Source organism: Artemia sp. Qi Xiang Cuo, chromosome 9 (genome assembly GCF_049724085.1).
Source record: "Artemia sp. Qi Xiang Cuo chromosome 9, ASM4972408v1, whole genome shotgun sequence".
Taxonomy (NCBI): Eukaryota; Metazoa; Arthropoda; class Branchiopoda; order Anostraca; family Artemiidae; genus Artemia; species Artemia sp. Qi Xiang Cuo.
Window position 1 is genome coordinate 42,472,906 of NC_142802.1, and position 26,693 is coordinate 42,499,598.

The following is a 26,693-nucleotide window of genomic DNA, read 5'->3' on the forward strand; positions in this document are numbered from 1 at the left end:
GTGTAAGTTTTTTTTTGTGTGTGTGTGGGTGTTTGTTTGTTTTTGTGTGTTTGTGTTTTTATGTTTTTTTGTTTGTTTTATTTTGGGCTTGTGTTTTTGTGTGTTCGTGTGTGTGTGTGTGTGTAAGTTTTGTGTGTGTGTGTGTGTGTGTGTGTGTGTGTAAGTTTTTGTGTTAATGTAAGTTTTTTTGTGAATGTAATTTTTATTGTGCATGTTTAAGAGTGTTTGTGTGTTTGTGTGTGTGTAAGTTTGTGTGTGTGTGTGTGTGTGTGTGTGTTAGTTTGTGTGTGTGTGTGTGTGTAAGTTTTGACGTGTGTGTGTAAGTTTTTGTGTGTGTGTGTGTAAGTTTTCGTGTGCATGTGTAAGTTTTTGTGTGTGTGTAAGTTTTGGAGTGTGTGTGTAAGTTTTCTCGTGTGTGTGTGTGAGTTTTTTGTATGTGTGTGTGTGTGTGTGTCTAAGTTTTTGTGCGTGTGTGTGTGTGAGTTTTTTTGTTTTAATGTGTAATTTTTTGTGTTTGTGTTATTTTTTTTGTATGTTTCAGTTTTGGCGTGTGTGTGTGTGATTTTTCTTTTGTGTGTTTGTGTAAGTTTTGTGTGTGTGTGTGTGTGTGTGTGTAAGTTTTTGTGCATGTGTGTGTGAGTTTTTTTTGTTCATGTGTTAGTTTTTGTGTATGTGTGTGTGTGTTGATTTATGTGTGTGTTTGTGTGTGTGTGTGTTTGTTTGTTTGTTTATGTGTGTTTTTTTTTGCGTGTGTGTGTGTGTGTTCGTGTTTGTTTGTTTGTGTGTTAGTTTTGTGTGTGTGTGTGTGTGTGTGTGTGTGTAATTTTTTGTTTGAATGTAATTTTTTGTGTGAATGTAAGTTTTAGTGTGAATGTGTAAGTTTTTGTGTGTGTGTGTGTGTGTGTGTGTTTGTTTTTGTGTGTGTGTCTGTTTTTGTGTGTGTGTGTGTGTGAGTTAGTTTTTGTGTGTGTAAGTTTTCGTGTGTGTGTGTGTAAGTTTTTGTGTGCATGTGTAAGTTTTTGTGTGCGTGTAAGTTTTTGTGTGTGTGTGTGTGTAAGTTTTTTTGTGTTCATGTGTAAGTTTTTGTGTGTATGTTTGTGTTTGTGTTTGTTTGTGTTTTTGTGTGTGTGTATGTTTTTGTGTGTTTGTAAGTTTTTGTGTGTTTGTAAGTTTTGGCGTGTGTGTGTAAGTTTTCGTGTGTGTGTGTGTGTGTGTGAGTTTTGTGTGTGTGTGTGTGTGTGTGTGTGTGTGTAAGTTTTTTTGTGAATGTAAGATTTTTTGTTCATGTTAGTTTTCGTGTGCATGTGTCATGTTTTGTGTGTGTGTGTGTGTGTGTGAGTTTGTGTGTGTGTGTGTGTGTAAGTTTTGACGTGTGTGTGTAAGTTTTCGTGTGTGTGTGTGCAAGTTTTCGTGTGGATGTGTAATTTTTTGTGTGTGTGTAAGTGTTTGCGTGTGTATTTAAGTTTTCGTGTGTGTGTGTGTGAGTTTTGTGTATGTGTGTGTGTGTGTGTGTCTAAGTTTTTGTGAGTGTGTGTGTGTGAGTTTTTTTGTGTTATTGTGTAAGTTTGTGTGTGTGTTTAATTTATTTTGTGTGTGTAAGTTTTTGCGTGTGTGTGTGTGTGAGTTTTCGTGTGTGTGTTTGTGTATTTTTTGTGTGTGTGTGTGTGTGTGTGTTTGTTATTTTTTGTGTCATTTTAAGTTTTTGTGAGCTTTATATATTTCTCTTTATTGTTTAATTTTGTGTGTGTGTGTGTGTGTGTGTGTGGGTGTTAGTTTGTGTGTGTGTTAGTTTTGGTGTGTGTGTGTATGTTTTCATGTGTGTGTTTGTTAGTTTGTGTGTGTGTGTGTGTGTGTGTGTGTGTATGTTTTTGTGCATGTGTGTGTGATTTTTTTTTGTGTTGATGTGTAAGTTTTTGTGTGTGTGTGTGTGTGTGTGTTTATGTTTTTGTGTGTTTGTATGTTTTGGTGTGTGTGTGTGTGTGTGAGTTTTCGTGTTTGTGTGTGTGTGTAAGTTTTGTGTGTGTGTGTGTGTGTGTGTTTAAGTTTTTGTGTGCATGTTAGTTTTTGTGTACATTTAATTTTTCGTGTTCTTGTTTTAGTTTGTGTGTGTGTGTGTGTGTGTGTGTGTAAGTTTTTGTGTGTGTGTGTGTGTGTGTGTGTGTGTAATTTTCATCGTGTGTGTGTAATTTTTTTTGTATGTGTGTAATTTTTAATGTGTGTGTGTGTAAGTTTTTTTGTGTGTGTGTTAGTTTTTGTGTGTGTGTGTAAGTTTTTGTGCGTGTGTGTAAATTTTTGTGTGTGTGTAAGTTTTTGAGTCGTCTAATGTGAATTTCAACCATTCAGGCTGGTGGACTAAGACCCCAATTCTGAGCTAGTGAATTTCCACCGTTTAAGCTGGTGGACTGGGTCCCCAATACTGAGCTGTTGGACTAAGACCCTAATTTTCCAACTCTTGCATTTCATGACAGAAATTCAAAATGAACAAGTCTGAAATAGCAAACTAGTCATCCCAAACTATTGGTTTCAGACAACAAACACCAATGATGGACTACGAATCCTAGCTCTGAAAAGTTCAAATAGCAAACTACACATGCCCAAATCGTAATTTTCTGACAACACACACCTATGAAAGGCTATGAAACCTCGCTAATAAAAGCTGGAACTAGCAAATTAACCATCTAAAATCACAAGTTTCAGACAGCACTCACCTATGAATGGCTAAGAAATCCAGCTCGGACAAGTCAAAAAATAGCAACCCACACATACCAAATCATAGGTTTCAGACAACACATACCTATGAAAGACTAAGAAATCTAGCTTAGAAAAGCCCGAAATAGTAATGTACATATCCCAAATCCTAGGTTTCAGACAACACTCACCTAAGAACGGCTAAGAAACCTAGCTCAGAAAAGTCAAAAATAGCAAACTAGTCACCCCAAACTATAGGTTTCAGACAACGCATACCTATGAAAGTGAAAACGATGCCTTTGATGTTTGGATGGCCTTTGGGGCGCCGGTGGCCCTTTGGGAGCCCGGGGGACCGTTGAGGACCATGGGAGGGCATTTGGGGCAGTTGGGGGCCGGTGGAGGACCTTTGGGACCCCGTTGGTCCTTTGGGAGCTCGATGGGCCTTTGGGTGGCCCGGAGATGGTCTTTGGGGGTCTGGGTGGGCCTTTGGGGGCGCCGGTGGCCCTGTGGGAGCTCGGGGGGACCTGGGGGGCCCGGGGTAGGGGCGGGGGGCGTCCGGGGATGGCATTGGGGGGTCTGGGTAGGCCTGGGGGGTGCCGGTATGGACAGTGAGGGCCGGGAGGAGAGGTGGGGACTGGTGATGGTCTTGTTGGATCCGGTTGGGCCGTTGTGTTCTCGAGGGTCCTGTGGGGCCCGGAGGAGTGCCTTTGGGACCCAGCGAGGGCCTTTGGGTGCCGGTGGGACCTGTGGGGTCAGGTGGAGGGCCGTTGTGACCCCGTTGGTCCGTTGGGAGCCCTGGGGGGCCTTTGGGGACCAGTGGAGGGCCTTTGGGGCAGTTGGGGCCCGGTGGAGGGCCTTTGGGACCCCGTTGGGCCTTTGGGAGCTCGTTGGGCCTTTGGGGACCGGAGGAGGGCCTTTGGGGGCGCCGGGAGGGCCTTTGGGTGCCTGGGGGACATTTGGGGACCGGTGGAGGGCCTTTGTGACCCCGTTGGGCCTTTGGGAGCCCTGGGGGGCCTTTGAGGACCAGGGGAGGGCCTTTGGGTCAGTTGGGGGCCGGTGGAGGGCCTTTGGGACCCCGTTGGTCCTTTGGGAGCTCGATGGGCCTTTGGGGACCGGAGGAGGGCCTTTGGGGGCACAGGGAGGGCCTTTGGAGCACAGGGATGGTCTTTGGGGGTCCGGGGGGGGGGACAGTTGGGAGCCTGGGGGCCTGGGGATGGCCTTTGGGGGTCTGGGTGGGTCTTTGGGGGCGCCGGTGGCCCTTTGGGAGTTTGGGGGGCTTTGAGGACCGGGGGCTTCCTTCGGGGTTGGGGTAGGAGGATTGGGACCCTTTGGGGTTGGGTTAGAGGACCTCACAACACTGTTCAAATGAAACTTGTGTATTATAACGACCACACTCAAAACCTCCTCCAAAATGTCTTCAAAATCTTCTTTTAAAATGTCTCTATCTGTTTCGCCGAAATAGTTCCATAACCTGTCTAAAACGGTTTCGCCCAAATAATCCCTAAACGTAAATTCAGCGTGTTCCTTTGTTATTGGCATCTCTGTGCTAACGCATTTCAAATTAATATGAAACCTTCTCGCGCGCTAAAACAATTCATCGCTAAGATGTTTCTTGCCTAATTGTTTCCATGGCCTTTGGTTATTAATATCCTTTGGAGTTCGAGCAGTAGAACTGTTCCCGAGGCAAAGACATTAATGATTTTGGATCTATTCCTGGAAAAATGTTTCTAGGTGAAAATTTTTAAAGTCTGACAGATGATGTCATTGATTGATTGATCTGTCAAGAAAGGAAAATTAATTTGTTGTTTCTAAGGGGAATTATTGATTCACGATAGGTGAATTGAGGTCGACAGCACAGGTGTTCTGACTCGTGACAGCACCACGTGGTTTATGGTTTTCCAAGTGAGAAAGCTCCTGTTTTTCAAATTCTCACTGACAAAAACCATAAAAACATACAAAAATGTGACAAAGTTCCTGTTTTTCAAATTCTCACTGACAAAAACCATAAAAACAGACATAAATGTGACAAAATTCATGGTTTTTCAAGTGAGAAAAATTCCTGTTTTTTCATTCTCACTGAGAAAACCATAAAACAGACATGAATTGCTGTTGACATCCATAAATGTGACAAAGTTCCTGTTTTTCAAATTCTCACTGACAAAAACCATTAAACATCCATGAAAAACAGACATAAATGTGAGAAAATTCCTGTTTTTTTCAAATTCTCACTGACAAAAACCATAAAACATCCATAATTTGATGTTGACATCCGAGAAAAACATCAAATAAATCGAACAACACACATATCCATCCATGAAAACAACCATAAATGTGACAAAATTCATGGTTTTTCAAGTGAGAAAATTCCTGTTTTTTCAAATTCTCACTGACAAAAACCATAAACCACGTGGTTCTCGTGTCAATATATGGTGTTAAAAAAGTTGTAGGTGGCAGCAGGGGTGCGTGACACGAGTAACACCCCCCTCTCTACTAAGGTTACTCTAACTAATTATACAAAAAAAAAAAAAAAAAAAAAAAAAAAAAAAAAAAAAAAAAACTACCCTAAATGGAACATTTGCTTATGCAACCCTTTTAAAATAAATGATAAATTCGCCAAATAATCATCAATTTCAGGTAAAACCTGGACCAGGGTTAAGGTCCATCGGGGAGGAATTTTTATGATTCCTCCACCAGCACTAGATCCAACCTGGATTCATATTATGTTCTAGAGGTAATTACTTGGCAAAAAAAAAAAAAAAAAAAAAAAAAAAAAAAAAAAAAAAAAAAAAAAAAAACTGTCGTCCTAATCCAGCAATTGAGACAAATGTGCACTTGAATGAGGCTCTCACCTTACACATCCATTCAACTACCTAGGACCAAACAGTATACCCAAACCATCAACCAAATAGAAAAGTCCAAATCCATGCAAAGTTGTCATCAATAAATGTAAGTCGTTGTAAAATTACCTGCAAAAGCACCTTAAATCTAGCAAAATATTTCCAAGTAAAACCTTCCATTTAGGGCTCATCAGAAGAATACCACCGGCCTTAACGGATTTCGAGGCTTTACATTCTTTACCCAGCACGGTGGCGCCTCTACCATAAGATCTATATGGTAACCCTATGTCAGGTCAAACCTGTGAAATACATGCATACTAGTCAAACTATTAGAAATTACATACAAAAAGTGTTTCAATGTTTCCATAATCAAATCCCAGAGGTCACTGAAAGAGATCATTCTGGAACAAATGACGACATGTCCAGATGTATCTTTTATTGGTATCTGGAACCAATTACCAATTTAAACATCCTCAAGCTTGTTTGGAACCCATAGAAAACTCAAACTGCGAGAAATCATATTAAAATATCTTTCAGTATTTCTTTATAATTTTTTGTATATTTACTTAAGAGTTCATGATACATGAAACTAAATTTTTTGAATTGCCAACTAATTTTTTCGGCAGAAAAACCTCTTAAGATCAGTTTTTCGCTCAGCTTTTTACATCTATTTTTAAAATCTGTGTAATTACTACATATTTTTGCATACCTAAATAATTGGGAATAATAAGCCGAATAAGTAATATTTGAATGTATATTACTTTCAAGATATGGAAAATTAATTACTTCAAAATTAAAATCATCCGTTTTATTATATAATTTAAAAACTAATTTATTATTATTTGAAATATTAATATTTAAATCTAAGAAATGGTCGGAGTGTCCCATCCCATAGCTAGGCTCAAGAATTAACTCTTGTGGATAAATATTTTTTGATATCTCAATAAACTCTGAACAATTTATTACCAAGAGATCGTCCAGATATCTTTTATTATTTGAAAGGTTATATTTTACGTTGCTTGGGCTATTTTTATTTATCATATAATCATATTCTAATTGACTTAAAAACAGGTCTGCTATGAATGGACTTGCATTCCCACCCATAGGAATGCCTACAGTTTGTTTATATAAATTCCCACTAAATCTTATAAATGTATTAAATAGAACAAATTCCAATAGATCGCATACCATATCCAAGCTATAACATCTTGAATTAATAGTGCTTCTAAAGAAATTCGTCCATCGGGCTTTTTTATTAAAAGTATCAACTTTCAAAAATCCCATATTAGACAAAAGAAAATATTTCTTTATCACCGTTTTCAATTTTTCTAATACTAAATTTAGTGACAAATTTGTATACAAAGTAGTAAAATCAAATGAATCGACTCTTTTAGCTGAAACATTCACCAAAGAATCTATCACTTGTAACGAGTTATTAACACTCCAATATGGGTTAAAGTTAGAAAAATTTTTTATTCCAGAGCAAAATGTTTTAAATTTATTTCTAATTTCACCTAAAATTAAAGATAAATCAGTAGTCACAATTCTGGTAGGACACCTGGCTGCCCCAGCAATAAAACGTGGTGTTGGTGGATTTTTGTGAAATTTTATCATCCAATATAAGAAAGGAAACTGTTTTTCATTATCATTTATTTTAATATTGAAATTTTTCACAATTCTTTCTTCTATATTTTCAATTAAACTCTTCTCCTCTATCTGGGCCTTTTCGTATGTATTTGTTGTTTATAACTCTTTTGATAAAATATAAGAATATAGTTTTTGACAAATTATGGCAAAATTATTGCCAGCCTTATCAGCTGGTACAATTATAAATTCATTGTGTAAATTAGCAATTGCTTGTTTCATATTGGCATTATAAAATATTGATTTTTTCAAAGAATCTGTAGGATTAATTCTATACATTTTATTTCTTACACTAGTCACAATCAAATTTATCCAATTCTGAAATTTATCTTTAGTAATTTTCTCCTTCTTGCACCAATTATCAATAAATACATTTAAATCATTCTTTAATCCCCTAAGGCCAGCAGAATATCTTCTGGCCTTATGTGGTAAGAAAGACGGAACTTAGCCCCCATTTTTATTATCTTTTGAAGATCACGATGCTTTATAATGGACAAATCCCCCGTTACAATATGCTTATAAGTTTGATCCCCAATTCGGTAAAAAGTGCTCACAATTACAAACCGGTTTCCAATTACTCCCCCTGTCCAGTTTTTTAAGTATTGAATTATAGTTAAAAATCCTTTGACAAATTGTTTTTGATAATTTATATGTTAAAATTGGACTACCATTATACACCAAATAACATGGAAGGGCATTCTTTACTTTCCGCTAGTTTAAGAGTCTCGTTAAATTAATATCTTCTATTTGTTTAGAACAAAAATTAATAGACAAATATAATATATTATAATTATTTAAAATATTTTCAGATTTATTGTATTTTGAGCTAAATTTTGATTTAGCTAAAATACAAACTGCATCATAAATTAATTTATTTTTTGAGTTACATGTTGTACTATTTTTTGAAATCCGGAAAACTTTTACTAAATTATTCTTTGATAACTTATTTAAAGATTGTATTAAACTAGTCATTCCATTATTCTCAAATATGTAAACTAAATCGATTAAAAATGCACTTAAATCTAAATAATTATTTTTATTATTTTTCCTATGTCCTCTTGATCGGTTTTTACGTTTAATGGGGCAATTAAAAGAAGGGTGCTCCGTTAACCCATTGATACAATTAGCAACTACATTTGACATGTCTCCGTATTTCGCAACTCGATCATTTAGCCGAGAAGGATACGCAGTACCCAGAGCATGGATCCAATACTCTTCTTGTCTGCGTAATTTATTATTTTTTTTCCTCTTTAGTAAAGTTTTCTAGGTCCAGATTTTCTAAAATTGTAATAGTTAGATTAGATACCGAGCAAGTATCATTATTACAGTGTTGAACTAGATAATTATTAGTTTTTTCCTGTTAATTGTGGGTTTTTGTCCCGAAAATCTCTTATATATATATATTGTTAATTGTTTCCCCCACATACTGTAATTGACAATTTTTACATTCTATTAAATATATAATATTATTTGTTTTGCAATTTTCCTGTCCAGTTCATAAAAATTTAAAATTTTTTTTATATAAAGTGCTTTTAAAATAATTTCGAGGTATTAAGTTATCTTGAAAAATAAAACAACGACCATTACACTTACTAATATTCGGCAAACCCCTTTGAATATAATCCTTACCAATATTATTCAATATAAAATACGAAATCAAATACAGCCAAAACGACAAACAATAGAAAAATCCAAAACATCTCCAACAGCCAAGCCAACAGTCCACAAGTAATAAGGTTACTCTAACTAATCATACAAAAAAAAAAAAAAAAAAAAAAAAAAAAAAAAAAAAAAAAAAAAACCTACCCTAAATGGAACATTTGCTTATGCTACCCTTTTAAAATAAGTGATAAATTAGCCAAATAATCATCAATTTCAGGTAAAACCTGGACCAGGGTTAAGGTCCGTCGGGGAGGAATTTTTATGATTCCTCCACCATTTATACTATATTTTTATTGTGTCTGCATTACACTATTTATGCAGTGACTTCCCTCGCCATATGAAGGTTAGTGTGGGATGCAGTTTTGGAAGCTGCAGTTTATGGTAAATAAAAGAATAGAAACTATTGATAATCCAACAAATAATAATAAGAACATATGAATTTCTCACCATCCAAGTCTTGATTTTCACAAAACATCCTGGTAATATATTTACCAAGGATTGTTTTGTTCCAATTTTGTAAGCCTGCTATTTCTGTCCACTTTTGTAAGTCTTCTTTTATGTTCAAATTATTAATGTGAAAGTTAATTTGTCCAGTCCCACCTAACATCTTTCCACGAGGCCACTTAGAAACCTAAAAACATAGGTTAATTATTGCTCTGTTTTTTGTTTTTTTTTTGTTTTTTTTTAAGAGTGAATTTAAAATGCAGCAAGTAGCCTTTCAAGTGCTTTTCAGATTAGTAGGCCCAATAGTTTGGAAGCTTTTCCTTTAAAATGAAAAATAAATGTCCAAAGTTAATCTAAATTTACAAATTTTTAAACATCATAAATTAGATCTTCCGTTTGGAATATGTTGTTTATATTACGATATCCAAATTGTTTTCTTAGCCCTGAGCCCTTTCAGTCCTGTGAAGCAAACTTTTCATTTTCTTTTGGCCAAAAATATCTTGCTAAAAAACAGGAGACATTCAAAGATAGTGTGATAAACTTCCAACTTCCAAATTAGATAATCGAAAAGAGTATATATATATATATATATATATATATATATATATATATATATATATATATATATATATATATATATATATATATATATATATATATATATATATATATATATATATATATATGTATATATATATATGTATATATATATATATATATATATATATATATATATATATATATATATATATATATATATATATATATATATATATGTATATATATATATATATTTATATATTTATATTTATATATATATATATATATATATATATATATATATATATATATATATATATATATATATATATATATATATATATATATATATATATATATATATATATATATATATATTAATTGGAAGGCTGTTGGAGTCTGTGAGTAAACCTTTAGGAATGAAACTTCAGTCAAAATTAGGCCACAGGAAGTACACTTCAACCCCCTAGCCCCCAACACATCAATACTTTTAAGGCTTTAAAGATATTATGAAGACAGATTTTCACAACCTGATTGTGAAATCTAATCTGAAAAAAGGTTTTAGCTTGATTAGATCTAGATTTTATTCCTTTTTTGTCAAAGTCATGACATGCAATTGAAGATCTGAATTTGCTTGTGTGGCACTTTTCAAGAATTACAATTAGGTCAATGGTAGAGCAGAAACTTCGGCAAAGCAAGTTTTTTCTCACTAGTGATTTGTGCAGTGACAATACACTTAGCAAAAATTACATTTAGTATCGAGGATTGGGTGTCCTTGCTAATTCCCCCTCCCCTAAAATCCCCCTGAGGATAATTCTCTTCCATAAGTCCCCCCAACGGACAATTCCCCCCAGGAATGCCCTCCTCAAAGTCTCCATCGAATACAATTACCCCTCCCCGCCTATGTAAAATTAAGCACACAAAGGGAGAGGAAGACAAATAAAACGAACCAAGAAAAGCTGATATTTTGAAATATTCTATGTATTTTCCAAAATATGATGCAGAGTATCCTACAGTATAGGCCTACATCTTTATTTCTTTTGTTTCTGTTTTTAGTGTTTGCGGGGGCTGAGGAAAGAGCTATCATGGGGTTATGTGAATTAAATTGAAAAACATTTCCTTTAAAGGCACTTCAAGCGGAAAACCTTACGATGTATGCCTAATGGATGCGTTCTCGATCACCAGGGGTGAATTGGTATCTTGTATTAACCTACTGACACTGGTGCCAGATCAAGTCCACGGGAAGTAAAAACTTGAGCTTCTTAGTCCCAGCATGTATCTGTATGCACTTCCATCATAGGGAACCCGTTCTGCAGCTGCCACTGATTTTCGTATTTCCAAGTTATTATATTTAACTTTTATCTGACTATGAAATCAGATTTTATTTGGCTATGAAAGCTCACCTCCCATCCCCCTAAAACAGAAAAAGAAAATTTTAAAAAGTAAAAAAAAAAAAAAAATCTAGGATATTCTGCACCATGTATTTTCTTTATAATTTAGGCAGGTTATTCCTAAATAGGCAGAATATGCCGAAATCCCTTCTTTTCTTCACTCTTCCCATTTGTTTTACTTTCCCTTTATCTGCTCAATTTTACATGTAGCGGGAATTTTCTGGGGAGCAATTGTTTGCAGGGGAATTTACCCTGGAGGGAACTTTGTAGGAATAATTGTCCGAAGGGTGGTTTTCCGGAGTGGCGATGATTTTCTCAGGGAATTGGTCGTGGGGGATAAGCCTAGAACCGGATAACTGATAGTGCCAAACTAAAAACGTTCTATACTTGTACTGACTGTAAAGTAGGTCAAAAGAACCAGACAATCCAGCTTTCAAACAGTTCGTGGTAACGAACTGTAAGTAAGGAGCAACCCGGCTAAATAGTAACCGAAACTCTAAAAAAATTAATTTTGATACCAATAGACACATCAAAAGAATCATATTTTATGCTGAATTCAAATATATAAGTTTGATTAAGTTTAGTTTTGCCCATCAAAAGTTACGCTTCTGAGAAAATTTGCCTTTGATTCGAAAAAAAGGGGGAAAAACCCCATAATAGTCATAGAACATTAACCTTAAATCTAACCATACGATCAAGTTTATCAGAAAACCATTCTGTAGATGTATCAAGCTCCTGTGTGCAAAAATGCGAAATTTTGTATTTTTTGTCAGAAGAAGGATCACGGTTGCGTGTTTATTTGTTTGTTTGTTTTTTTCCCCAGGAATGATCGTATCGACTCAGTAGTCCTAGAATATCGCGGGAAGGCTCATTCGAACAGAAATTACAAGTTGTAATGCCTTTTTAAGTGACCAAAAAAATGGAAGGCAACTAGGCCCCTTCCCACGCTCATTTTTTCCCAGAGTCACCCGATCAAAATTTTGAGACAACCATTTTGCTCAGCATGGTCGAAAAATATAATAACTATGTCTTTGAGTATGATTTAATCCCCCACAGGCCCCGGGGGAAGGGCTGCAAGTTCTGAGCTTTGCCTAGTGTTTATATATAGTATTGGTTTTTGGGAAGTATACAGACGTTTTCAGGGGGGATTTTTTCTGGTAGTGTGGGGAGAGGGGGGGGGGGTGGATCGGGGATTAATTTAGGGGATCTTTCCATGGAGGAAGTTTTCATGAGGGAAGGAACATTGCTATGAAGGGGCGCCGGATTATCCGGCATTATTTAAACAAACAAAAAAAAAAAACGATCAGAAATTAAATAAAAAAAAGTTTTCAACTGAAGAACTTTTGAACTGAAAACTTTTCAACATCAAACTTATAAAAGAACAGAAATTATTATGTATATGATTGGTTTTGCCCCCTAGTCAATACCCCGCTCTTTACGCAACAGTCTTTTCAGTACTTTCATAAGAGCTATTTATTTTAGTTAACGACCTTTGTGATTAAGGGGTCATTTTTAAATAGTTGGAACAAAATATGAACCTTAGCGTATGGTGCGAGGTATTGATTAGGGAGGAACCCCCCTAGTATACGTAATAAAAATAAACGAATATAGAAGTTCGTCACGTAAATTAATTCGTAAGTTACGTATATTTATTACTAATAAAAGCGTTCGTAAATATAATTAAACAACTTTCGAGAAAGCCATTTAGGAAAATAAAATAAAATTAATACGCAAATTTCGTTTTAATCATTCAAGTAAAGTGAGCCAAAATCAAATCCCGCATTAATTTAAAAACGTTCAGAAATTAAGTTAAAAAAACAAGTTTTTTTAACTGAAAGTAAGGAGCGACGTTAAAACTTAAAATGAACAGAAATTATTCCGTATATGAAAGGGGCTGTCCCCTCCTCAACGCCTCGCTCTTTGCGCTAAAGTTTGACTTTGTTTCACAACTTTATTCTTTAAAACAATAAAACACTCAACATTCAACATTTTGCAGATAGAAGCTCGAAACTTCTATAGTAGGTCCTCTGATACGCTGAATCTGACGGTATGATTTTTATTAGGGTTCTCTGACTTTTATGGGTTGTTTGCCCCCTTTCTCGAAAATAAGGCAAATTTTCTCAGGCGCATAACTTTTGAGGGTTATAACTGAACTTGATAAAATTAGTATATTTGAAATCAGCATAAAGATCCGATTCTTTTGATGTATCTATTGGTATCAAACGTCCTTGTTTTTTTTTTTTTTTTTTTTTTTTTTTTTTTTTTAAACCTACCTCCTCTCCTCTCAGTTGTACTAACTTCTTTATTTCTGAAACTAATAACTACATTTATGTACCACCTAGACTAAAAAAAAATAAAAAAATAAAAAAAAACCCTAGAATTTTTTTTAACTTTACATAATCATAACAATTAAACTATAAATTTGAGCAGTTAATACTTTACAGATTTTATTTGGGGGCATTCTACAACCAATTAACAAACATTAATACAACATCTGCCTAGCCGCTTTGTAGGGTGCCCTTCCGGTATAGGGAACCCCTTCCACTTTGGCACCAACTAACAAACTCCAAGAAAAAAAACTTTAATTTGCCTCCAAAATCCCTCTGTTTACCTTATAATCCCATCCTCCCAAATTACTCTCTCTTACCTCAAAAACGCCCAAATAAAAAACTTTGTCTGAACATCATCTTACAGAAACATACCCTCAACACTTAGACAAAGTTTTTAATTTTTATTTTTTTCCTTTATTTCCTCATTTTCTAAAAACCCTTTTCAACTGCTCAAATTCCAAAAAAAAAAAAAGAAAAAAAAATTAAAATATATAAAAAATAATTTAATAAATATTCATTTCAAAATATTTCTCAAATCTATTACTTATTCTCAAAAAATCTATTTCTTTATCCAAAAACTTTTTAAAAATATCGATATTTATTTTTTTCCTTCCTTTTTCTTCTACTCCATACATACCGGCATAAATTTCCTACTATAAAACACACCATGTTTTTCTTTTTATCCTCCAATTTTTCCCTTATATCTAACTTCATAATCCTTTTTTTTATCTACCTCACTTTCTATACTCACACCTAAATTTCTTACTATCTCAAAAACAAAATAATAAATATTTTCGTTTTTCTCACACTCCAAAAATTCATGAGATAGTCCATCTAGTAACACCTCTGAACAGAGGTGACACCTTGTGTTCTCACTTCTAATAAAACACCCAATTCTATCTCTATTCTGCATAATCCTATGTATTATCATAAACATAACTTCTCTCACCCTTGTTTCCATGGGGAAGGCAGGGAGGTCACTAAATGCTGTTTCAAAATTTAAAAAAGGTTCTTTTTCCTATAACATGATAAATTGGTTCATTTCCTGTCAATTCCAGCAAATTTCCAATTTCACGTTTTTTCATTTTTTCCTCTACTTCTAACAGGCCAGTTTCTTTTGCCTGTTGTATAACTTTAAAAATGTTTCGTGCATACATTGGGATCTTTGTTTCTGGAAAATCTTCTTCATTCAGTGCTTTTATTAGCCACTCTCTTGTTAAAATAGAATGATTTCCTCCATTTATGGAGTCAATGGTATTTCTTATTAGGAGGTTCTTGCAGGCTGACCTAAGATACACAACTCTATTTCCTCCTTTATCTTTAGGTTGATAAAGTAGTCCCTTGTTTAGTTGTTCAATCTTAACATGCCATACAAACCTCAAAATATGTTTATCGATTTCTGTAGCCAGGAACTCAGTGAGAGGGGTTATTGGTTCAGGATGAAGGAGTCGGGGGATGCAATACATGTTGATGTATATTGCTCTTTGGAATACTGTTAAAGACCTTGTTTTGTTTGAAAAACGTCCTTGTTTTTAGAGTTTCGGTTACTATTGATCCGGGTCACTCTTTACTTACAGTTCGTTACCACGAACTGTTTGACAAAATGACTATAAGGCAAGGATTGTCAACTCGACCGATATCTCAGCTACAGTGTCTGATAGCATTAAGTCTTTTCGTTTTAAACTTCTCACTTATCCCACTGCAATATCTCTTTATTTTATCCGTATAATTAATTTCTTCTTCTTCTTTTTTGGATTGTTATTTATACGCTTAAACATAATCTCAATGTTTAGATTATTTACTATAATTAATTAAAAAAAAACTTTTTAAAACTTTAGGAAGACTAAAATCTATACTATAAATCATATACAACAACTTTCTATATAAACCTTATATGCTCCCAGGGAATAACTTACAACCCTCGCACTGAGGGTTTTGAGGGGGGTATCATCCTAAAAGACCTAATTTCCAGAACTTTCAACTACGTTTAACAAAATGGATATCTCAAAATTTTGATTGGATGTGTTTGGGAAAATGGTGGGCGTGAGAGGGGCGTTATTCGCTATCCAATCACTTTCAACTATTAAAAAAGGCACTAGCCCTTTCAATTTCCAATTGAATGAGCCCTTTTGAAGTTTCTACGACAACGCTTTAAATAAAAACTTTATATGCCCCCAGGGCATAACTTACAACTCCTGCCCTGAGGGCTGTGGGGGAGGGGCTTTCATCCTTAAAGACCTAATTTCCAAAACTTTCAACTACGTTGAATAAACTGGATATCTAACAATTTTGATTGGATGTGTTTTGAGAAAAGATGGGCGTGAGAGGGGGGTTAGTTATCCTCAAATCACTTGTGACTATTAAAAATGGTACCAGTTCTTGGAATTTCAAATTGAATGAGCCCTTTTTCAAGTTTCTACGTCAAAGGTTTCAATAAAAACCTTATATGCCCCAGGGCATACATTATAATCCTTGCCCTGAGGGTTGTGGGTGAGTGTCCTCCTTAAAAATATGTTTTCTATCTGGAAATCAACAACGCGGAACAAAATGGCTATCTCAAAATTTTGATTGTATGTGTTTGGGGGAATGATGGGTGTGGGGAGGGGTGGTCTAGTTGTCCTCCAATCACTTTCAACTATTAAAAAGGGCACTAACCCTTTGAATTTCCAGTCGAATTAGCTTTTAGTGAAGTTTTTACGACAACCCCTTCTATAAAAACCTCATATACCCCCAGAGTATAACTTAAAACCCTACCCTTGTGGGATGTGGGGGAGTGTCCGCCTAAAGAAATATTTTCTATTTGGAAATCAACTACTCTGAACAAAATTGCTACCTCAAAATTTTGATTGGACGTGTTTGGGGGAATGAAGGGCGTGTGGGTGGGGGGGCCTGCTAGTTGCACTCAAATCACTTTTGACTATTAGAAGGGGTACTAGCCCTTTGAATTTCCAATCGAATGAGCCTGTTTTGAAGTTTCTACGACAACGCCTTCTATAAAAACCTTATATGCCCCCAGGGCATAACTGAATACCCTTGCCCAGAGGGTTGTGGGGGAGTGCCCTCCTCAAAAACATATTTTCTATCTAGAAATCAAATACGCTGAACAAAATGGCTATCTCAAAATTTTGATTGGATGTGTTTGGGGGAATGATGGGCGTGGGGGAGGGGGCACGTTGCCCTCCAGTCACTTTTGACTATTAAAAAGGGTACTTGCGCTTTGAATTTCCAATCGAATGAGCCTGTTTTGAAGTTTCTACAACAACACCTTCTATAAAAACCTCATATGCCACCAGGACATAACTTAAAACCCTTGCCCTGAGGGTTGTGGGGGAGTGTCCTCCTCAAAACATATTTTCTATCTGGAAATCAACTACGCTGATCGAAATGGCTATCTAAAAATTTTGATTGGATGTGTTTGGAGGAATGATGGGCGTGTAGTTGCCCTCCAATCACTTTCGACTATTAAATAGGGCAGTAGCCCTTTGAATTTCCAATCGAATGAGCCTGTTTTGAAGTTTCGAAGAAAATGCCTTATGTAAAAGCCTTATATACACCCAGGGCATTACTGACAACCCTGGCCCTGAGTGTTGTGGGGGAGTGTCCTCCTCGAAAACATAATTTCTATCTGGAAATATAGTACGCTGAACAAAATGGCTATCTCAAAATTTCGATTGAATGTGTTTGTGGGAATGATGGGCGTGGGGGGGGGCTAGTTGCCTTCCAAGCACTTTCGACTATTAGAAAAGGGTACTAGCCCTTTGAATTTCCGATCGAATGAGCCTTTTTTGAAGTGTCTACGACAACGCCTTCTGTAAAAACCTTATATGCCCGCAGGGCATAACTTAAAACCCTTGCCCCGAGGGTTGTGGGGGGTGTCCTCCTCAAAAACATATTTTCTATCTGGAAATCAACTACGCTAAACAAAATGGCTATATAAAAATTTTAATTGGATGTGTTTGGGGGAATGATGGGCGTGGGGGGGGGGCTAGTTGCCCTCCAATCACTTTCGACTATTAAAAAGTGCACTAGCCCTTGGAATTTCCAATCGAATGAGCCTTTTTTGAAGCTTCTACGACAACGTCTTCTATAAAAGCCTTATATGCCCCCAGGGCATAACTTAAAACCCTTGCCCCGAGGGTTTTGGGGGAGTGTCCTTTACAAAAAGATATTTTCTATCTGGAAATCAACTACGCTGAACAGAATGGCTATCTCAAAATTTTGATTGGATGTATTTGGGGGAATGATGGGCGTGGGGGGGGGGGCTAGTTGCCCTCCAATCACTTTCGACTATTAAAAAGTGCACTAGCCCTTGGAATTTCCAATCGAATGAGCCTTTTTTGAAGCTTCTACGACAACGCCTTCTATAAAAACCTTATATGCCCCCAGGGTATAACTTAAAACCCTTGCCCCGAGGGTTTTGGGGGAGTGTCCTTCACAAAAAGATATTTTCCATCTGGAAATCAACTACGCTGAACAGAATGGCTATCTCAAAATTTTGATTGGATGTATTTGGAGGAATGATGGGCGTGGGGGGGGCTAGTTGCCCTCCAATCACTTTCGACTATTAAAAAGGGCACTAGCCCTTTGAATTTCCAATCGAATGAGCCTTTTTTGAAGTTTCTAAGACAACGCCTTCTATAAAAACCTTATATGCCCTCAGGTGTCCTCCTCAAAAAGATATTTTTTTAGTAGTCTTGTGATTTAGTTCAAAGTCTCCCTCTTCATTCTCTGAAAGTTTCATCTTAATATCTTAAGATTACCCGGGATCAAACATTAAACTTTCCCAACTATAAAAACCTAGGTACATAATTTGCAACTTATATAGACAAATTGCAACTTGTAATTTATAGTGTTTGGCCCAGGTTCTAATGACTGTCATATTATCACCAGGGAATCGTTTTGGTACCTTTTGGCTACGTTGAAAAAAATGGCAACCTTAAAATTTTGATGAGAATTATCTGGGAGTTTAGGGGGGGAGCTAAAAAAGGCGTAGAAGGAAACTGGCTGCCCTCTAATCACCTTCGACTCTTAAAATGGATGCTATAGGTTTCAATTTCCAATTGAATGATTCCCCTCCATTGTTTCTATGGCAACTAATTTCATATTATTTAGCCTGGTGAAAATAATATGGAAATGAATAATACATTGGGATCATGCCGTTTTTTACTTAGGCTCCACTGCTTAACTGCCTATGAAAAAGTTATAAAGAACAGAGGGCAGGGAATTGATTTTTAAAAGAAGTGTTCACATGCGTTAGCTAGATAGAACATTAAAAATTATATCAAATAATGTAAACATTGAGATTATGTGTAAGCGTCTAAATAACAATCCAAAAAATAAGAAGAAGAAATTATAATACCGTATGTAAAAATAAAATAAAGAGATATTGCAGTGAGATAAGTGAGAAGTGTACAACGAAAAGACTTAATGCTATCAGATACTGTAGCTGAGATATCGATCGAGTTCACAATCCTTGCCTTATAGCCATTTTGTATCGTGCGGGAACAATGTCTTGGAATCAATCCTGACCACAGGGAAAGTAAAACAAATAGAAAGAGTGAAGACAAGAAGGAATTTTGGAATATTCTGCCTAAATTAGAGGTAAAATATATGGTTCAGAGTATCCTAGAATTTTTTTTTTTACTTAAAATTTTTTTTTCCTGTTTAGGGGGATGGGAGGTGAGCTTTCATAGCCAGATAAAATCTGATTTCATAGTCAGATAAAAGTTAGTTATAATAATTTGGAAATACGAAAATCACTGGCAACTGTAGAACGGGTGCCCTATGATGGAAGTGCATACAGATACATTCCTAAACTAAGAAGCACAAGTTTTTACTTCCCATGAACTTGATCTGGCACCAGTATCAATAATACGTCACTTATTAGTTATTGTTACAATGAAAGCGGATAGAGGTGATTCGACAATGAACAATCAGTTTCTACAAGAGATAAATTTTAAGCTGGATTTTCTGCCGGAATTGACATAAAAAATAGAAGCTCCCCCGAAACTTGTGGAAAGTGTAACTTCTGTCGAGGCACAGTTGGCACAAGTGAATGTTCAGCTAAAATCGAACGCAGAAGCTAACGAGAAACTGAAGAGTGAATTGATACTGGTCCGCCAAAATTTACAGTCAGCCACGCTTAGAGCTGACCGTTTAGAGGATGAGTTGCGGCGCAGCAATGTTATAATCTACAACTTTGAAGCGGTGGATCCGAGAAGGTATACCCTTAGTGAAGAGATTATGAAGGTTTTGAACGACGTAATTCCCAATTTGCGCCTCACCCGCAGTGATGTAAGAGACTCTTTCCGATTAAAGGCGGGTCCTATTGTGCTAAAGCTGAATTTGATGGATGTAAGAAATATGATTTTAAGGGGAAATCCACTTCTACGAGAATATGGACTTTCTGCTGCACCCGATTATAGCCCCGCCCAGCGTGAAGCTAGAAAGCACCTCAGAGTATAAATGAATAAAGCTCTTTCTGAAGGCCATTCTGCCTATCTCAGGGGTGTCAAATTCTATGTGAACGATGTTATGTTTAAATATGATGAGCTATCGAATAAGGTTATATATGAGACTCCGCGCACCACGCAAAAAGTACAAAAGGCAAGAGCATCTACTGCAGGCGCCATTAATAAGGGCAGCGAAGTTGTTATTCAAGGAAATGCGGAAGACAATTCGGGTAGCGATGCAACAATGTCGGATAGCGATGCGGAAACAGTAGTTGAAGTTGATGTGAATAACTCCGCACCTACTGGCAGTAAAACCTACCATAAAGACACTATTTTAGCGAGGTCTCCATTAAAGGGTAATGATAAGAAGACGCGAAAATTTTCGGAAGTTATTAGTCCTGAAGAACAATCAAGGGGAAAGAGTAGGAATGTTTCCAGGCAAGTGTCACCCACGGGTGGTTGGCCAAATAGAGTTGGTCGGTACGTGTCGAGGGACCCCCGTGGAGGTACCCCCTATAGTAACAGATATCGTGACTATTACCGCATTACTCCGGAAGATTCAGATTTTGATGCAGCTAATACCGAAGAGCGACGGGTACGCAGTGACTAGGAAGAACCCGGCCATATACATCGAATAAGTTTAGTAACCTGGAAGGTACAAGGTGTGAAAAATAAAGTGAAACAGATTAGTGAAGATTTAAAATCAATCGATATTATACTTTTAGTTGAAACATGGCATAGCGCAAGTGACCCTCCGATATTCGACGGTTTTAGTGTTGAGCATGTTGCGCGAGAGCCAGCTGGAAACATGCGCTGCTATGGAGGGATAACCGTGTTACTAAGTAAAGCTCGTTTCCGAAGTTATCATAGAATTGCTAGTAATTCAGAGAACATTCTTTGGGTACGATTGGAGTTAGTGAGAAACAAATGGATGACTTTAGGATCTGTGTATATAGCGCCTCAGAATATTTCCTATAGTAGAGAGGAAAAGTGGGATGTGTTAGCTGAAGAGTTAAGTAGACTAAGAAGGGATTTTACTGAGGATATTTTTGTTGTTATGGGGGATTTTAACGCTTATACGGGTGCTTTATTTGAAATGGAAAGTGTTTCGTTCCGAGAAGTGCCTGATTTGGTTTCATCTGAGTATGGAATGCCTAGAAGTAGCAGAGATATGGATAGGAGGGTGAATTGTTGGGGGAGAAGGCTCTTGGAGCTCTGCTTGGAGATTATTGGGAATGGGAGATTTGGAACTGATGGGGGAGTAGGGGAGTTTACCTGTATGTCGGGAGCTCGTCTGAGTCTGATAGATTATGTGTTGGTTGACAGTGGGCTTGCAGCTCAATCAGTTGACGTTGAGGCACTTCAGTCAGTTGGTTCAGACCACTGGCCAAGTTAAGTTAGAGTTGGGTTTAGAGGTTGAAGGTAAGAGGAGCGGTATTGGAAAGAGGTATGAGACAGTCGGTCAAGAGAAGGTTAGAGTTCGAAAACCGTTAAAAAGAGATTGGAATAATAAAGAAATTGATAATATGAATGAGACAATAGCGAGACCGGAAGAAATGGATAGATTAGAGGAGATTAGAAATCTAAATTGCGGTGCTGAGGAAGTCCTTGCCGAGTTATGTGAGTTAGTGCACCAGGGGTATAGTAAAGCGGTAGAAAGTAGAGTTAAATAAGGAGATAAAGGATATTATGATGAGGAATGTAGAAGGATAAAGCAGGAGGAAGAAACTGAATAAGGAATTTTTAGGCAGTGCCAGGATGAAGAATTGCGGTTAGAAGCGTTGAATTTTTATAGAGTTAAGAATATGGAATATAAGAAATTGCTGAAGAGGAAAAGTAGGGAATGGGATAGTTTAGAAAGGAAAAAGATGATGGAGGATTTTACACTAGGGAATGTTAAAGAATTTTGGAGTAGAATGAGAAAGGAAAGAGCTAATATTTCAGGTCGAACTCCTTCACCAGAGTCTTGGCCTTATTATTTTGTGAATTTAGAAGGAGATTGTGAAGAGCTAGAAGAGGATAGTCAGTCTTCATGTTCAGGTGAAAGTATTTTCCCGCTGCAGGAGAATGATTATGAATTAGTAGGGGAAGTAACAAGAGAGGAGGTTAGAGAAGTAGTTAGTAAGATGAAAGTAGGTTCAGCACCAGGTTTGGATGGGATACCAGCCTGGGTGGTTAAGAAATTTTTGTCGGTGTTTTTGTCGATATTAGTTATAGCATTTAATAGTATTGTATCTACAGGTAAGTGCCCAGAATTATGGAAGACTTCAGTTGTTATACCACTTTTTAAGAAGGGGGACCCTAGCTCGAATGATAACTATAGGCCCATAGCTCTAGCACCAGTTTTTAGTAAAGTGTTAGAAATTTTTTTAGATAGGAGGCTAGATAGGTGGTTCAATAAAAATAAGATTACAAATGAAGAGAAAGGAGGATTTAGGAAAGATTATAGTACAGCAGATAGGGCGTTTGTGCTTAGAGCTTTAGTCGATAAGTATGGAACAGGGAATAGCCGTCTATATGCAGCTTTTTTCGACCTAAGGAAAGCTTTTAATAATGTTGAGAGGGTGCTTTTGGTAGATATTCTTAGAAGTATAGGATTACCTAGTATTTTTGTGAGGTTAGTTACTAGCATGTATTGCGGAACTAAGGCGGTAGTAAAGGTAATAGATCAGGTTTTTTTTTTAGAGTATATAGAAACCGTAAAGGGGTAAAACAAGGTAGTGCTCTTTCCCCCCGTTTGTTTTCTATATTTATAAATGATTTAGTTCAGTTTTTGGAAAGAAGGTGGGCTCCGACAGTGGGTCTTGGTTCAAAATTATTTTCAGTTTTGCTTTTCGCTGATGATTGCGTACTTGTAGCTAAGTCTGCCCAGGAATTACAGATTTTGTTAGATTTTGTTGCAGATTACTTAGATCTGAAGAAGCTCCAACTTAATGTTAAGAAGACTGAAATAGTTATTTTTGGTAAAAGAAAAGATGAAGAAAGTAATGGTAAGTTTATGTTTAATGGAGATGAAATAAAGATAGTTGAAAATTCAAAATATTTAGGTTTTGTATTTCAAAATAATGGTAGTTGGTGTGCCCACATTAAAGAGTCAGTAAAAAGGGGGAAAGCGGCTATATCAACGGTTTCTAGGAATGGTAAAGCTATGGGTATTGACAGTCTAGCAATGCATAAGAGAATATTTTTAACGAAGATTATGCCAGTTATTCATTATGGTGGGGAATTATGGGGGATAGAAGCGGCAGAACAGCTGGAGACCCTTCAGGAAAGTTATTACAAAAGGCTTTTCAGGTAGTTCAGGTAGTTCAGGTAGTTAGATTTTGGATGAAGATAGTGCAGGTACCACGAGGTAAGCTTATTAGAGAGGCCTATGATGAACTACTTGCTTCAGGGCGTAAGAGGTCGTGGCCGTTTAGGGTTAAATGCTTATTAGACACATTAAGATTGTCATATATATGGAATGATGGTAGAGGGCCCGCTAATAGTCAGATTAATATAATAGGAATAGTTAAACAAAGATTAGAAGATCAGGAGATACAGACATGGGGGAATGAAATTGAGAGATCCGAGACATTAAGTGTTTATAAGGAAGTTAAAAAGGTGTTTGGCCAGGAGATTTATTTTAAATTTAATTTGCCAAGTAAGTGTTTGTCATATTGGTTGCAGCTGCGTGCCAACTGTTTGCCTTTAAGATGGAGGAGTAAAGTATTTGAGAGAGGTAAGGGGTTCCTAGCGTCTAGGTACACGTGTCCCATTTGTAATATCGAAGAGGAAAATCTGGACCATTTCCGTGCCGGTGCCAGGGGCTTACTGATATGAGGGAGGGTATTTTGGGGAAAAGTAATTTTTCACTTCGGGGAATGTTGTCTCAGACGGTACCTAGCCTCATGTGTAGATTGTGTAGATTTGTTGATCAGGCACTAAAGATAAGAAAGGAACTATTGTGAAGAAAATATTTTATGATTTGGAATAAGAATGCTGAAGGGAGTTTTACTTTTGTTTTCCTGTTATATTTGATGTATAGTGTATATGACCCTTTATAAAGGCTTTTGAATACACGATTATTATTATTATTATTATTATTATTATTATTATGAGTGACATTGTGTGTAATTATGTGAGTTAGTTTTATAGTATTATGTATGCTTTTGTGTTGCAATTGTTATGTTATTTATTTTTATTTGCTATGGGCTATGTTTAGTTATTGTTATATATTTATTATCATGTGTTTTGACTTTATATGCAACTGTGTTTGTTTTTGCCATGGCCCAAAGAGGCTTTTGTTTTGCAATGAATATCTTATCTTATCTAATAAATGGTACCAATTCACCCCTAGTGATTCCATTAGGCATATATCGTAAGGTTTTCCGCTTAAAGTGCCTTTAATTCCCTTTGGTTCCTTAATTTTATATAGGCGGGGAGGGATAATTGTATTTGGTGGAGATTTTGAGGGGAACATTCCAGGGGGAGTTGTCTGTGGGGGAATGTTACGGAAAAGAGTTATCTGCAGGGGGTTTTAGGGGCGACGGAATTAGCCAGGACCCCCAATCTTCGATACTAAATGTAATTGTCTCTAAGTGCATTGTCTCTAAGCAAATCAACAGTGAGAAAAAAGTTGCTTTGTCGAAGTTTCTGCTCCACTATTGACCTAATTGTAATGTTTGAAAAGTGCCATACTAGCAAATTCAGGTCTTCAATTGAATGTTCTGACTTCGACAAAAAAGAATAAAATCTAGATCTAATCAAGGTAAAATATTTTTTCAGATTAGATTGCACAATCAGGTTGTGAAAAACCGTCTTCATAATATCTTTAAAGCCTCAAAAGTATTGATGTGTTGGGGGATAGGGGGTTGAAGTGTTCTTCCTGTGGCCTAATTTTTACTGCTCTCATTCCTACAGGTTTTACTCACACTATATAAAAAAAAACCCTCTCTGCATGCAAGTTGTCGAAGGGGAGTATCTACAATATCACAGGAACCGTTAGGAGTATTAGATTGTTACATTCGAGTCAGTTTGCAGTTTTATTTTTTTTCAAATCCCCATTTTCCATATTTACCTCATAAGATTGGATTATTCAGATTTTATACGCTCCGAAACCAGTTTCTTACCATTATACTAATCGAAAGTCTTCCTTTAATTGATTTCAAAACAATTTTTTCCATATTACGCTCCCAATCTTACATTTTCAGATTCATGTACGCTCCTATGACAATTCTTACTATCATACTATTCAAAAGCCTGCCTTTTATTGATTCTAAACCACTTCTTTTTTATATTGTTCTCCCAATTCTGGATCGTTCAGTTTTATGTTGACCCCTATACCAATTTCTTATCACCACACTATTCAAAAGTCTTCCATGTATTGATTTCAAATCACTTTTTTCTTCATGGCAGTCCTAAACTTTGATTATTTGAAAATAAGTTCACCCTATATTAATTTCTTAGCATCATATTATTCAAAAGTCTTCATATTATTGATTTGAAACTTCTTTTCTATGTTGTACTCCGAAGCTTAGATTATCCAGATTTGCGTACACTCCTACACTAACTTCTTGATCGTAGTAGTGTAACTTTTACTTCAAATTCTATTGGCGAAACCTCTATCACAGCAAAAATGTCTAGAATTTCACTATTTTATTTTCAATCTTCTTCAAGTAAAAGCTTTAGGGCATAAATTTAAGATTTTTCAATCCTCTGAATTTCGAGTTTAAATAAGTAAAATCTTTGAATCCAGACATTTTAGCACATATTTCTAGAATATATCTACATTAGCGCAAATTTTTCATTGGTTTCAAACCATTTTTTCATAATTACGCTCCTAAGCGTGGATTAAACAAAATTTCGTGCGCTCCTATACGAAATAAATAAAAAAACAAGTTTTTTTTTAACTGAAAGTAAGGAGCGACATTAAAACTTAAAACGAACATAAATTATTCCGTATATGAGAGGGACTTTCCCCTCCTCAACGCCTCGCTCCTTACGCTAAAGTTTTGATTGTTGTAAAAAGTAAAGTTGTGACAAAGAGTCAAATTTTAGCGTATATAGCGATGTATTGAGGAGGGGACAGCCACTTTCATATACGGAATAATTTCTGTTCTTTTTAAGTTTTAATGTCGCTCCTTACTTCCAGTTAAAAAATCTTGTTTTTTCTATAATTTTCGATCGTTTTTCGACTAATCAAAGTTTGAATTGGTTCACCACATGAAAAATTAAAACGAAATTTGCATATCGATTTTGACGTATTTATTCCGTATATGAAAAATTGCCCCCTCCTCAATACCTTTCTCTTTACGGTAATGCTGTTAACACTTTCAAAAAAGCTTCATATTCTAATTAAACGGTCCCCCTGTTTCAGTAGCCGCTATTAAAAAATTGGGACCAACAGTCAAACCTTAGCGTAAAGAGTAAGTTATTGAGGAGGGGGGGGGGAACCCGTCATATATGGAATAATTTCTTTTCGGTTTTCAAAGAATGTCGGTAAATCAGGCTCACCCTGTATGAAATATCCCCTTCCCCCCCCCCTCGGAAAACTTCTCCGTGGGAATTTCATCCAACGTAAAGCGCACCCCGAAGTCAAATACCCAGTCCAGATTTGCGAACACCCCTATACCAATTTCTTCAATCATACTACTAAAATAGTTTTCCTTTTCCTGACTTACAATCACATTTTCCCACAATTTACCAGTATAATAAACGAATTGC

The 26,693-nt window shown here is 36.3% G+C and overlaps 1 protein-coding gene across 1 annotated transcript in view; it reads right to left on the bottom strand.

Moving 5' to 3' along the window:
• Nucleotides 1-26,693, bottom strand: part of LOC148948670 (ecdysone oxidase-like) — an 89,091-nt gene that overhangs the window by 17,752 nt on the left and 44,646 nt on the right. Inside the window, exon 4 of the mRNA XM_089094991.1 lies at nt 9,279-9,462. Within this exon, the coding sequence (XP_088951117.1) occupies nt 9,279-9,462 (184 nt within the window). The remainder of the gene's footprint in view (nt 1-9,278; nt 9,463-26,693) is intronic.